At 36.5% G+C, this 14317-nt stretch overlaps 1 protein-coding gene across 3 annotated transcripts in view; it reads right to left on the bottom strand.

The window, feature by feature from the left end:
* Window positions 1-625: 625 nt before the first annotated feature.
* LOC119838645 (cyclin-dependent kinase 12) overlaps window positions 626-14317 on the bottom strand; it is a 16754-nt gene continuing 3062 nt past the window's right edge. For 2 of the 3 annotated variants that reach the window (XM_038364692.1, XM_038364694.1), the window contains 16 exons: window positions 13405-13571; window positions 12620-12740; window positions 12144-12260; window positions 11465-11588; window positions 10281-10412; window positions 9383-9631; window positions 8953-9090; window positions 8058-8184; window positions 7525-7637; window positions 6950-7069; window positions 6482-6709; window positions 6028-6224; window positions 5532-5610; window positions 4301-4426; window positions 3307-3575; window positions 626-3059 (listed from right to left, as the gene is read on the bottom strand). In XM_038364692.1, coding sequence (XP_038220620.1) covers window positions 2834-3059; window positions 3307-3575; window positions 4301-4426; window positions 5532-5610; window positions 6028-6224; window positions 6482-6709; window positions 6950-7069; window positions 7525-7637; window positions 8058-8184; window positions 8953-9090; window positions 9383-9631; window positions 10281-10412; window positions 11465-11588; window positions 12144-12260; window positions 12620-12740; window positions 13405-13571 — 2533 coding nt within the window. In that variant the 3' untranslated portion in view covers window positions 626-2833. Of the gene's footprint in view, window positions 3060-3306; window positions 3576-4300; window positions 4427-5531; window positions 5611-6027; window positions 6225-6481; window positions 6710-6949; window positions 7070-7524; window positions 7638-8057; window positions 8185-8952; window positions 9091-9382; window positions 9632-10280; window positions 10413-11464; window positions 11589-12143; window positions 12261-12619; window positions 12741-13404; window positions 13575-14317 lie in introns of all 3 variants that reach the window. The other variant, XM_038364693.1, reaches the window with a different exon arrangement.

The raw sequence follows: 14317 nt of genomic DNA, 5'->3' as shown, positions 1-14317 counted from the left end.
AATATTAATAAAATAGTGCCTCTTGAAATTAAGCGCAAATCAGCTCGCATAAGCGCTCAGACACTGCGATATTCACCCGCTAGTTAGCCGAAATGCGCTGGCTATGGCGTAAGACGCCTAACATTTTCAGTTTGCCGTTGCTTCAACTTGTTACAACTGTATTCAAAGTCACTAATTGACCGTGTGTATACAATGATTATTAAGACAATATTTCCACTATAAAAATTCTGAATGAACTAAACGCGCAGACCGATTCCCATGATCCAAACAAATAAAATAGTTTCTAAGACCTATACCTAAGTTCACTCTAAAATCGTTAAGACATCTCAACAAACGTTTCTCTCTTATCGCCGAAGCGTCACAGCGTGTCGATACTCACTAAAATATGATCAATTTATACATAATACACACGGAGCGGAAAATGATTTACTGTTTTGTGTTCCTTTATTCTTTTTTTTCTAAAATTAATAGTGTTCCGCATGTGGTTCTATGCACACTGGAACTCAAAAGTTTTGCATACTATTCTGTACTTCAATTTCATATAAATACATCGGCTTGAATTGTTTGTAGCATTCTACATATAAAAATATATATATACTTACACGATTATTTAATAAAACCACAATTTCGCTTCAATGTATTTTATTTTATAAAAGGTAGGTACATTTATACAATTGCATTATATATTAACAACAATCCAGAGTTACGGGCACTTCAGTCTTACCTGCACACAAATAAATATATTGCATAAAATTGTGGCTACATGTATCGAGGAACATTTCAAATATACACCTACATCCAACTAATAAATACAACTTTATGGTCATTCACCTAAACTCTGGATTATTTGATTGTCCAAATTAATATGTTACATGTCCGATACAGTCGGCTATACAATTTGTCTTTTTACATATAAAACTAATAGGTCTTTACTTCGCTGTAAAACCTAAGGCAATGCTTGAACTTTAAGATCTATGACAAGGCCACATATATATTTTTCGGTTATGGAATTATGTGAATAACGCTAAACTTGTGGAACTGAGTCTTACAAATCTACACTTTTATATGACTGTATTGCTTTGGACTCCACAATATCCATTTCATTCACACTTCTACATTTTAACATAATAATTATTATACATTCACATTGGCAGTTATTGGATGTTCCTAGGATAAGTGCCGAGCTCTGCTCAACACCTGAGTGTATTGTGAATGCATTTAAAATTTAAATACTTTAAAATTATAATGCAGTAACATATCCCTGTAATACATTTTTATTTGTGACTTTGACAAAGCCAATTTCACTATTCATAAAATATTTTATCAATTTTCTAAATACTTTTAATACAATTTACAGTTTTATTGAGAATGCTTAATATGTATATGAACATAACATGTATGCATTTTTGTTACACTATACTTAATGCTTTAACTGTTACATATACAAATTATTTATTAAAAATAATTAAATGCAAAATATTGTCACATAATTGACAATTCAAGACTCTTCTAAAAATCATTAAATATTTTAAATTTAAGATTGATACACCTTTGGTACTATGCCTGAATTCAAATCAGTAACAAAAAATTTTGGAATTCTATTTTGGGTGTTTGATAATAAACTTTAACATTATAATACCTTAAATCCCTTCACAATAATCCAAAACAAATATTTACATCAAGATTCTTTCCTAATTGCAAACAGAAAATAGTTTACCCATGTAAAAAAACAATTATCAACATTCAAAATATATTTTACTAGCTTTGCTCTGCAGTTGATCCGATTTGGCAGTATCTCAGAAGCGCAAGATTTCTTAAAAACAATTGCTTTTCATATCCTAAAGCAAGAATTGTCAATTGTGCAAAGTAATCGAAGATCACAGACACTTAATCTATATTTTGTGATGTTATTGTACTGGAATAATTTATACTTCAATTAAAATATAATATGTAGCTGGTAATTTACTAAAACCGCAGAAGCATTTTCGAATACTGACTATTGGCACATCACCAAATAATTAACATAATGGGGATAACAATGGGGCTATTTTAAAGTGATTCACTATTGTAATATTTAACTAACAAGTCAATATAATGCTTCACTAACAAGTTGTTCATAACACTAACTACAAGTTACAAATATATTTACACTTATTTACAGTTAGATAATTATTATCAATCCTCGACAGGTAACAAGCACTATGCTCGATGCTTTGGTTTATAACTTAGTTTTTATGTGCATAAAAGCAATTTCACAATTAAAAAGTCTTTGTGTACTTATTTGATTCACTTTCATATTAGTTGAATTCTTCACTTAATATCACTTCAAATACAATTTATATCAAGATTAGATGCTCTGAAATTCACTTTTAGAAGCATTTGCATCTAAACCATTCAATGAACTCAAATACCATACTATTATTAGGAACATATCAGAGTTCAGATATAAACAATAAATGAGCAATTTTATAATTTATTTAATTTTTTTTTAACATCTATCTATGCTATCAATAAAAGCATTGCAATATTCATGATTCTTAAACTTCAATAATTTACATATAGCTCCTCATATGATCTTTAATTATTGGCAGAATTTTGTAGCATCAACGTAAAAACGATTTGATTTGAAAAATTCACCATGCACAGCACTCACACTAAAAACAGTTTCCACCAGCTAATTATTGTTTTATACCTGGCAATTTCACTATATTTCACTTTACTGGCATCACTGTCACGATAAATTCATTGGACCACTTGGCCTTTCCTCATAGAGGACAGGGGCACTATCACATGAACACTATCGGTAATAGCCATAATAGTAATACTCTAAATACTATTTAACTTGTCCAGTCTCTTGCGGGGGATCAGTTTTGAACTCTTTGAATTCACTTTTAAAGCTAGAGTCCGACTGGTTGGAAGATTCGTTCTGCTTGAAGTCTTTTTCATCGGCATTGTAGCTTTTCGGCTTGCCCTGTTCTTGCTCGCGTTGTTGGCGCCTGCGTTGTTTGGACCAGAGCTCGTGGCAGTCTTGCCATGTCGGCAATTCTGGCGCTGGCATTCTGGAAAATTATATGGATACAATTCAATGACTGTCATATCTCTAATGACTATAAATTTAATATTTTTGAAAAGTGCAGTCTAATCACATATTGATAATGAAAACCAATTGTATCAAATCTTATTTTTATAGGTTTTCAAGTTGTATTGTATAGTGATACAACATATTACATTCATTACACTATGTGTTGTAGTATTTTTAATATCTAGGTACCTTATAAAACTCGTAAAACAACATGATATACTCACTGATCCGGCACAACACTCTTCAGCCACTGGCTTTTCAGCGCCTCCTCGGCCGTGATCCGTCTGTCGGGGTCCAGTTCCAGCATCCGATCCAACAGATGCAACGCCGGCGCCGGCATGAACGCAAAGTGCTCTCTCACGCACCGCTTGTGGAACCGCTTGGGACGGAGGGTGTGCCACAGCGGTAGGTTCACAACGTTCGGCCACACCCCCGGCACGGGTGTTCCGCACACTCGCGATATCATCTCGAGTTGCATCATTTCCATGTTGGCCTGTAATGAATGGAATTGTCATATCTATGATTCAATAGTCAAAATGTCTGCTTGTTGTGATGCTTACAGCCAACAAATACTTAATTACAATAACACAAATATAAAACTTGATTACGTATTGAAGAAAAAAACAACTAAGCCTAGGTTATAATACTAAGATATTTTACGTCATAGATTAAGTACATATACGCAATCCTTAGCGTTTGTTTACTTTCTTTACATTAACGTTTACTTACTAGATTAGAGTTTTGAAATGGATAAGAAGAGAGACCAAAGATTTGAGATAAATAAACAGTACAATTTGAGTACGAAAAATTTTCGAGGAATTAAAAAAAAATCGATTACAAGCCGGGATTCGAACCCACGTTGTGACACGTGGTTCGTGGCGACGCCTAATCTCTCGGCGAATGGTCATCGAATGTCTTTTGTTTTATATGGCTAGTTCCCCTCGCCATCTGTATGGTCAATTAGCAACAATCCCAATTATTATTAACGGCGGGTATTGAATTTGAGCATGATTGAATTATTAAGAAAAATGTTAATGAACAGTCATAATATACCTTTAAAACGTACTTTAATATACATTTAAAAATTAAAATCAAAATGATCAGATCATTACAAGCAAAGTCATACAAACAGAAGGTCGTTCAAATAATCGAGTTAATGTAGTAACCAAGAAAATATGATATCTAGCCAAACCGCCAAAACCCAGTCATCTACAATACCTGGAACAGCGGATGTTTGAGGAAGAGCTCTCCCAGTATGCAGCCCATCGACCACACGTCGACCGCGGGCCCGTAGCGCTCCTCGCCCAGCAGCAGCTCGGGCGGCCGGTACCACAGCGTGATCACCTATAATCATTTTATTGATCACACTTCACACTAATCATATCCTATCCTACTAATATCATAAATGCGAAAGTTTGTGAGGATCGATGAATGTGTTTGTTGCTCTTTTTACGTTACGCGGGTGAAACCGCGGGGCGCAGCCAGTATTATAAATGTAAAAGTTTGTTTGTTTGGATAAACATCCAAGTCAATCACGCTGAAAGTACATAACGGACTTTGATTAAAATTGGTACACAGTCAGGCTATGAGCTGACTTGGGTGATAGGATACTTTTTGTCCCGATTAAATGCTCCCTTGGGATAAAACAGAAATCTTGTTAATCAATATTTATCCATAAATATTATCAGAACAATAATATATGCTGTGGGTTCATCCATGTCAACTTAACATAATTAATATTTAATGTGATAATATTTATAAATATCTTATACCTTTAAACGAGCAATTCTTGTATATATATATATATATATATATATATATAATTGGGATCTCGGAATCGGCTCCAACGATTTTCATGAAATTTAGTATATAGGGGTTTTCGAGGGCGATAAATCGATCTAGCTAGGAATTTTTTTTAGAAAATGTCATATTCGTGTTTTATTCGTGTTTTTTTTTTCCCTGACATCTATTGGTGAATAGTAATACTATTTTGCTTCGTAGACAGCTGGACAACTGAAATAATGTCATATTCGTGTTTTTTTTTCGTGACATCTATTGGTGAATAATATTACTATTCGCTTCGTAGATAGCTGGACAACTGAAATAACACAGACACTTTTTATACCGATATTCCTACGGGATACGGACTTACGCGGTTTCAACCGCGGGTCACAGCTAGTGATTAATAAAGCTCCCAAATAAGTTGAGTCGTAAGATTGCTAATGAGATTGGTGAGATTAACACTTCCAAACTCACGGATATGCCGAAGAATATAATTATATAAATACATATCATAAAAGCAGTTTTTAAATTAATCTCTCCCAAACAAACAAAAAAGACCTCATAGGAGGCCTGTGTCCCAGCAATGGGAACAAATATGGGCTGATGATGATGATGATGAAACAAACAAAATTATTCTTTATAAAACATTATTATGATATTATTATACCTTGTTGGTGTAGGGCCTCTGCCGGTCCTCAGCGGACCACAGCCGCGCCAGACCGAAGTCACCTAGTTTCACTTCACCCCTGTAAGCGTTTACTCAAACTCAACCCTTTTCATATGAACGGACAATTTGTTATATCCAATTGACCCTATGATAAGTTGACAATAGTTTTGTATGAATTTAGCTACATCAAATCTGGCGCCTGAGATAGTACTTTAACAGTTCAGGTGCCTTTAGATTCATATCCATACATTGATTTGTTATGTGAATATTTTTTTTTTTATTTAGTTATTACAAAACACAATACTTTAAAAAGACTTAGAAGAAAAAGACCAAATAAAAACTTATGATATAAAACGTAGTAAAGGACTATTGTTATAATAATCAATAGAATCAGTCACTCAGGGTCCTTTTTTAGGGCAAACATGAAATTTTAATGTGTATAAAAAAAAAAAAGAGTTAAATAATCCTATAAACATCCCATATGTCATCCACTCACTTATTATTCATCAATATATTACTACACTTGATGTCCCGATGCAGAAAGTTCTTGCGGTGACAGTACGCCAGTCCGTCGAGAAGTTGCCTCATTATGGAGGCGTTGTGTGACTCAGTGAAGTCAACCATCTTGGATTCCAGCAGCCCCATGAGATCGTGGTCCATGTATTCGAAGACTAGGTAGAATGAGCCCTTATCCTATAATTTAGATATCTTTCATGTACAGTCATATAGACAACAAAATTATATAATAGATGAACACATAACTAATGACGTAATTTCAATAAAAATAATCCCCTTCAGTTAAAAAGGCAGCATAAGTGCTTAACTCACGTCAGTTATACTTAGAAATTTGTTAAATAATGCAACAATTAGCAGTTATAAGTAATTTTCACTATAGAATAAATCAGCTATGCAAATTAGCCCTTTAAATAAAAGCAAAAATAAACATTCACCTTCCTAAAGTCCATAGCGTCCTGTTTATCTGTCACAATTTCTCTCAAATTGACAATGTTCTTGTGATTCAGCTGACGCAAGATCTTGATCTCTCTCACCGCGGTGATCGGGAAGCCCTCTTTCTCATTCTCCAGCCGGACCTTCTTCAGCGCCACCAGCTGGCCCGTGTTCTTGTCTCGGGCTTTGTACACTTGGCCGTAGGTGCCCTCGCCTATTTGTGTTATCACCTGGCATATTGATATGTCATGAGGGGCAGCAAACAATGTGGTTTTACATCTTTGGACTCACTTTGGGGAATTGTTATAATACTTTATATTTTATCAAACTCAAACTCAAAATTTTCAGTTTGTTTAGTTGTCATCACATTCTATAAACTCAGACACTCAGGCGATCAGAAAACTAGTTTTTTATGTGTTTAGTGTATAGCTTATTGAACATTTTTTTCAAAGAGATGAATAGTTGCTTACCTGGAAGCCGTCAACGCACTTCTCGCCCCAGTCCTTCGCGTGGTGCGTGGCGGTCACCACGGGCACCACTTTCGAACCGCGACGTTTCAATATACGAGGCCGCTTTAATTTTGCACCGCTCTGATAAATACATTTTTTTAGTATTAGTTTGATAGATGACATGCAGTCTCATAGGCGTGTAATGAAAATAGAGCCACAATGTGGCTAAAACACTTACTAACTATACCTACGAAGTCGTTATGCTTTAACCATGTAGTTTCACAAATTCTATCTTAAGCGAATTACTTAAAGTTGCTTTTATTATGTTGGTAGCCAGGAGACTAGACTTTTTATCGCGAGGAAACATGTAATTACCACGGGAAGATCCATTACGATGCGCTTTTAAATCACTTCGAAATATATAAATTGTGTCGACAGATGGAAAAAAAGAATTCGATATCAAGACTGGGACATGTTTCATAACAAATTTAAATTTTCTCTGATCACGCGAGCGAAGCCGCTGCTAAAAGTCGGAAAGCTAGTTAATACATAGAAGGCTAGTTAATATTAATAAAAATATATATAAATAAACATACATTACTGTCCTTCTTCCTAGTGAACACGTGCGAATACCGATCCGAGTGCGAGACGGGCGGTGGCGTCGAGCCCCCCGCTTCGTCTCCGCTCAGTTCCTCCGAACCGGGTATCACTGGACAAATGTAATAATATTATTTACCATTATGAATCATTCAAATTAAAATTAGTTTCTTTTTGTAATTTGAATGGGATAATTTGTGGAATCATAATGCAATGTCAGATATTCTACATCTACACATGGTAATAAGAAGGGATAGATATTATTAAAATAAAATAAAATATATAATTAACATTGCGTTCTATAGCTAATTCGAAGAGTTTGTTTGAATATGATTATCTCAGGAACTTATGAAACAATTTCAAAATTTATTCTATCATAGGATATTTACATGATACCCGAATGCTATAAATGTATGTATATAGTCTATATATGTAATACAGGCGATGCCAGGGCGGAACGTTAGTAAAATGTATTTGTGTATGTAACATATGTTTTATTTATTAGTCCAAGAATACTCAAAATTGTACATACCAGGTGGCATGGGTAGATTCATGATGCCAGTTTTCTTGGGTTTCTCAGCTTTCTCGGGTTTCTTTACAGGACTGGGCGAAGGAGTGCTCAGCGGACTCTCATTTGCTAGGGTCTTTATGTCTTCAACCTGCAATCAAAACAACCTTAAGAGTTAATAAGTGTATATTAGCCAAATTACAAAAGGTATTAAAAAATATGTTGCGGAATTTAATAGTGAATTTGGAATAAATGTTCTCTAGCAATTATTACACCAAATTTAATCATATCATATCATACTAATATTGTAAATGCGAAAGTTTGTAAGGATGTGTTTGTTTTTGTTGCTCTTTCACGCAAAAACTACTGAACCGATTGCAATGAAATTTGGTATATAGACAGCTGGTCAGCTTGGCAACTGGAATAACATACAGGCAACTTTTTATCCCGATGTTCCTACTGGATACACGGATTTACGCGGACGAAACCACGGGGCGCAGCTAGTGTTATTATAAATGTGAAATTTACTCTGTCTGTCTGTCTGTCTCTTTTTCACGCTTAAACCACAGAAATAATTTGGAAGAAAATTCGTACAAAGATAGGTCGAAACCCGAGAAAGGACATAGAACAGCTTTCATCCCAAATACAATTTATTCATCCAACAACATATCAAAATAAACAACATATACCTAACTAGCTGTTGCCCGCAACTTCGCCCGTGCGGTCCTTATAAATTTTCTTGGTACTTTCATCCCCTATGTCATATCTATCTGCATGTCAAATTTTAGCCTGTTCCATCCAGTGGTTTGGGCTGTGCGTTGATAGATCACTATGTCAGTCACCTTTGAGTTATATATATTTAGATATATCAGGCTTAGCAGCTACATATAAGAATAATAGTAATGTAAACAACATATACCTGAGTATTCGGCGGCATGGGCAGCTTAGTGAGGCTCTTGGGCTTGGGCGGCGCCGGCTGCTGGCTGCTGAGCAGGACACTCTCCACCACGCTGCCTCCCTTCACCGCCGAGCTGCTGATCGGTGGTGTGGATGTTGGCTGGAACATGTCCAATAAGTTAATGTTATGTTAGAGTACTAAATGTGGAAATACAATTTTTTAATATAACTGGCTTTTGAGATACATAATTCTGTTCAAATTAATTTGCAATGTTGAGGTCTTGTGTTGTAAATGTTCAATATCTCACACAGAAATTGTGGTTTTTGAAGAACATTATTTGGTTCTATGTAAATTATATGAAATGCTCAGACAGCTAACACTTACGTACTTGTTTGCTCAGCCACAAGATCTCTTAGGAACCTGCATTATGCTGCCAAAAATTATAAACTACCTCCGAGCCATTAGTCTCGGCGTCCCCATTGGCCGTGACGTCGGGCTCGTCGGGGGGCTGCGGCGGCTGCGGCGGCTGCGGCGGCTGCGGCGGCTGTGGGGGCTGCGGAGGCTGCGGCGGCTCGGGCGGCGGCTCCTGCGGGGGCGGTGCTGACGCTGGCGCCGGCGGCTGCGAGTCCTCCGCTTGGGGCATAGGAATGTCCACCACGTCCTGACCCTTAGGGTGCGTGTCGCCATTCTCTTTGGACGCCTGTCGGAGGGAATGGGTGAGCTTTGTGACCTCTTAGAATATAATTGTAACAGTACCTGGATGACCGAGCTTCGCTCGGTTTAACTTCGTGAAGTTAGATTGTTTATAAGCGTTTTTTTTCCAAGATAGTTTAGGCCTTTTTAAGTGAACACGTGCATCAAGAAGATACAAAACAATATAAACAATCTAACCTCAAAGCAAACACACATTGACTTCGTTACTTAACAACGCCATTTGCTGGAACTTTAATTATTCACCAAAAAATAGTATTATTATTCGCCAATAGATGTCAGGAAGAAAAAATAGTATTAGTATTATTATTCGTCAATAGATGTCAGGAAGATTCGCTAAGTTTAAGTCGATAAAACACGAATATGACCGATTCCGAGATTCCAATTATGTATATATATATATATATATATATATATATATATATATATAAATATATATACAAGAATTGCTCGTTTAAAGGTACAAGATTTAAAATTCTCTCTATTCTGTTATTAACGTACATAGGATGTACTAAAAATACGGACATTTTTGAACTATCGTAAACCATTCTAATAGAGCCATAATAAAAAACAACGATTTTAAAACATTGTGTCAACACATAAATTAGTAAAAGTAAATTATAAAATTATAGCATTACCTGCGTAGAGCTATCTGCCGTTGCATTGGACAATTCATCTATTGTGAGTATATCGGGGTTATTGATAGATGCCGTGCTCGACATCGCGCCCTGAGACTCTTCTTCCTTTTGGTTCAGAATCTCTTGCAGTTTCTGGAAAATTAACATATTATTTAATAAACATAACGTTTTTTTTTTTTTTTATGTGTCATGTGGTGGTTCGCCTGATGGTAAGCGATCACCACCGCCCATAAACATTCGCAAAGGTAGTACCTCTGTGAATGTGCTGCCCGCTTTTATGGGGTAAGGGAAAAGGAAAGGATTAACGACTGGAAAGAAGGAATGGATTAGGACGGGTGAGGAAAAGGAAAACGGGCCTCGGGCTCCCCCACTCACCGTACGAAACACAGTGTCATGCCACTATTTCACGCCGGTTTTCTGTGGGGGTGTGGTACTTCCCCGGTGCGAGCTGGCCCAATTCGACTCCCACAAAAGAATAGAAGTTTTTCCTCTTTAATAGTATTATACAGATATCATGTTCGATACTTTGTCACGATAATCTCAAAAACTACGATTTTAGCAATCAACAGTAAGCTGGATCTTTACCGACTAATACATGTTTTTACATCTCTTGATAAACTGGGTAAAGGGGCTTGTCACTTAAAAAGGCATGTTAACCGTAAAAATTCTATTATCATTCATTAATTTTTATTATTCGTACTGGCGAAAAGAGTGCGATTAAATATAGGAACAAAATAGTTCGATTTTGTAATTAAAAAAATAAGGAAACACATAACTTTTATACTTCCAAGTATGGCAAGATGACCAAAACAAACTCGTAAATACGAAATTATTACAATATATTAATAATAGGTAACATGCCTTCAGTCTTGAGAATGAAATAGTAAATATAAATCAATCTATCCATTCGCCAGTATATATAATCACTATATAGTAGAAAACAAAGTCGCTTTCTCTATCCCTATGTATGCTTGGACGTTTAAAACTGCACATCGGATTTTGATGGGGGGGGGGGGTGTTTAGTAGATAACAGTGACTCAATAGGAAGGTTTATATGTATAATAACATCCGAATTTAACGCGTGCAAAGCCGCGGGCAGCTAGTAAAACAATAAAATCATATTTATTCATTCCTCACACATAGGATACAAATACTGAAAAAATACAGATATACATCAATGTTACCTTAGCCCTTTTATGCTTGTCCTTGACCAGCTCAGCAAAGAGACTTGTATCACTGATCTTCTCCTTGAAGTCTATCCTGCGCTGTAGAACATTAGTTGGTGGGCTCGGCGAGTCGTGTCGGCTTCTGAAATTACCGTATCACGTAATTTTAACGAAAAATTACTTTGGTATGTAAAATGTCTTTTCAAGGTCATTAAATGTCATCAAGGCTTTCTGTAAATATTAATATTTTACTATAACGGTTAAAAAAATGTCTTCCTATTAATATACTAGCTGTCCCGCGCGAACTACGCAACGCCATAGAACATATTTTGTGACACATTTTATCTTGTTTTTATAAACCTTTGACTACTATGAATGCATCAAAACCGACCTAGCCATTCTTGAGTTTTAGCGAGACTAACGCATCTTATTTATCCTACTAATTATAAACAAAATTTTGTGAGTATGGATCGATGGATGTTTGTTACTCATTCACGCAAAAACTACGGAATGCATGCAAGACATGAGCTATATTTGTCTAAGTTTGTGCAATAAAGCATTATAAATAAATAAATAATTAAACAAACAAATATATTAATACTTGCTATTCGTCCGCAGATAAAACTGCGCGGCGCAGTTAGTATAATGTATGATAGTAATTACAAGTAAGATGGAATATATTGATAATTTATAGTACCTATGGCGATCACGACTCGGTTCCTTATGCCTGGGCCGGTGGCGCGGCGGCGACGACGAGCGTCGTCTGCTGCGCGACGCCGAGCGGCGACGCTTGAGCGAACTGCGGCTGTGCGACCTACGATAGTGATGGATATTTTATAACGAAGAAAAAATTAAATTCATAAATAAAATTCGACTTCATTCTTGGTGTTTATTGCATGGATGTAAGTGTAAAGTGATAAAAAACGATGTAGTTCATCTGTAGCTTATATGTAATAACACACCTGGAAGTGTGAATGTAGTTGTAATAATGTCTAGGTCATATCCGAATTTACATCTAGAAGTAAGTGTAGTAGGCTGTAGAGGGTATGGCGTTGGTGCAAGTGGACCACCGCATATAGGTGTAAGTGTAGGTCAGGATATATGTGTAGGTGTAGGTCCGGATATAGGTGTAGGTGTAAGTCTGGATATAGATGTAGACGTTAACATATATACCTATGGTGCAGGCGGTGGTCGCGGTGGCGCTCCCGCTCGCGGCTGCGGCGGCGGTGCGGGCTGCGCTTGCGGTGCCGCCGCGGGCTATACTCGCGAGCGCGGGACTCGTGCACCGGCGAGTCTGCGCACAGATGGAAATCTATACTAATATAGTGTAGAGGACGCTAATCTCGAGAACTCCTGGATAGTTTTTATCCCGGAAATTGCACGGGAACAGGAACTATGCTTGGAAAATCAGTAACTTTATTGTGGGAGTCGAGCACGCTTCGGCACGAATTGGGCCAGCTCGCACCGGGGAAGTACCACACCCCCACAGAAAACCGGCGTGAAATAGTGGCATGCCACTGTGTTTCGTACGGTGAGTGGGGGAGCCGGAGGCCCGTTTCCTTTTCCTCACCCATCCTAGTCCATTCCTTCTTTCCAGCCGTTAATACTTTCCTTTTCCCTTACCCCATAAAAGCAGGCAGCGCATTCACAGAGGTACTACCTTTGCGAATGTTTATGGGCGGTGGTGATCGCTTACCATCAGGCGAACCACCAGCTCAGCTGCCCGCTATGACAAAAAAAAAAAAAAAAAACTGTCTGTCTTTTCCTTTGACTTTACAGGCAAATTCGTGGGTGAAAGTTTGTGACTGCTATGACTACAATAATATGTTTCTTTTTTCCTTATCTGCTTTTCAACTATTTTATTGTATGTTTTGAGTCTAGAGACAGCTTGGCTAGTTAATTTAATAGCTAATTCTTATAGGTTTAGAAAGTGCTCTAGACAAGTTCATTATTTTTACCTGAAATAACCATAACATCGTTGGCCAGCCTGTGCTGTTCATGCCAATAGTCCCTCCTAGTTCTCTCATACTCCTCATTGTCAGAGTCAATAGTCACTGTATCATGGTATGGAGGAATGGATGGTGTATGCGGTGTGGAAGACTTCTGGCGCCTTCTGCTGCTCGTGCTGCTGCGAAAAAGCCAACAATGTCTTAGAAATACGCTCATTCATATTAGCCAGTATTACGTCTAATCTAAATAAATAAAAGTGAAACACTGAAATGTTTGCATGTGCATATCTTTAAATCATTAGTTATTGTCAAGAAAAAGTTTGTATAAAATCTATTCAAAATGTGATCTGAAATCATATAAAATCTAAATCTGTTTAGATGGAACCGTAGCAAACTGCTATTATTTAGAAATTGTGTTTATTACTGTCATCATACAATCAAATCAGTGATCCATAGACTACTTATCTAGTAAAAGATAGTTATGATGTTGTAGGTGGCTTATCCCTACATGTTAAGAATGAGGTCTGTATTTGTCAGACATAAATAAAATTGTGTATGTATTACAGCAATGAAATATACTAAAATGGAAGTGATAAATTAATTTACTGATACAAGTCATAGCTCTAAATAAAGAAACCCACGACTGAAACCTAGTAAAAAGTTTCTAAAGTAATGGTCGGTTTAATTAATTATGTACCTTTTCATCAAAAATAAAGCAAATAACATAATAAATTCCATCTTCAACAGACAACATAAGAACATTTTGCAAAAAGGCATTATAAAAAACACAGTTATTACACAATGTAGATTTGACTCAGAATAACCTATCTATTGTCCTTTCATGTTATTAACACGCTTTTATTAGCTTCACTTGTATGTTTGTATGTATGTAACTCACACCCGTTTTTCTCCCACTTCCCGC

This window comes from Zerene cesonia, unplaced genomic scaffold (genome assembly GCF_012273895.1).
Source record: "Zerene cesonia ecotype Mississippi unplaced genomic scaffold, Zerene_cesonia_1.1 Zces_u004, whole genome shotgun sequence".
Lineage (NCBI taxonomy): Eukaryota > Metazoa > Arthropoda > Insecta > Lepidoptera > Pieridae > Zerene > Zerene cesonia.
Note: the sequence above shows the minus strand (reverse complement) of the source record. Positions and strands in the feature narration are given on the sequence as shown.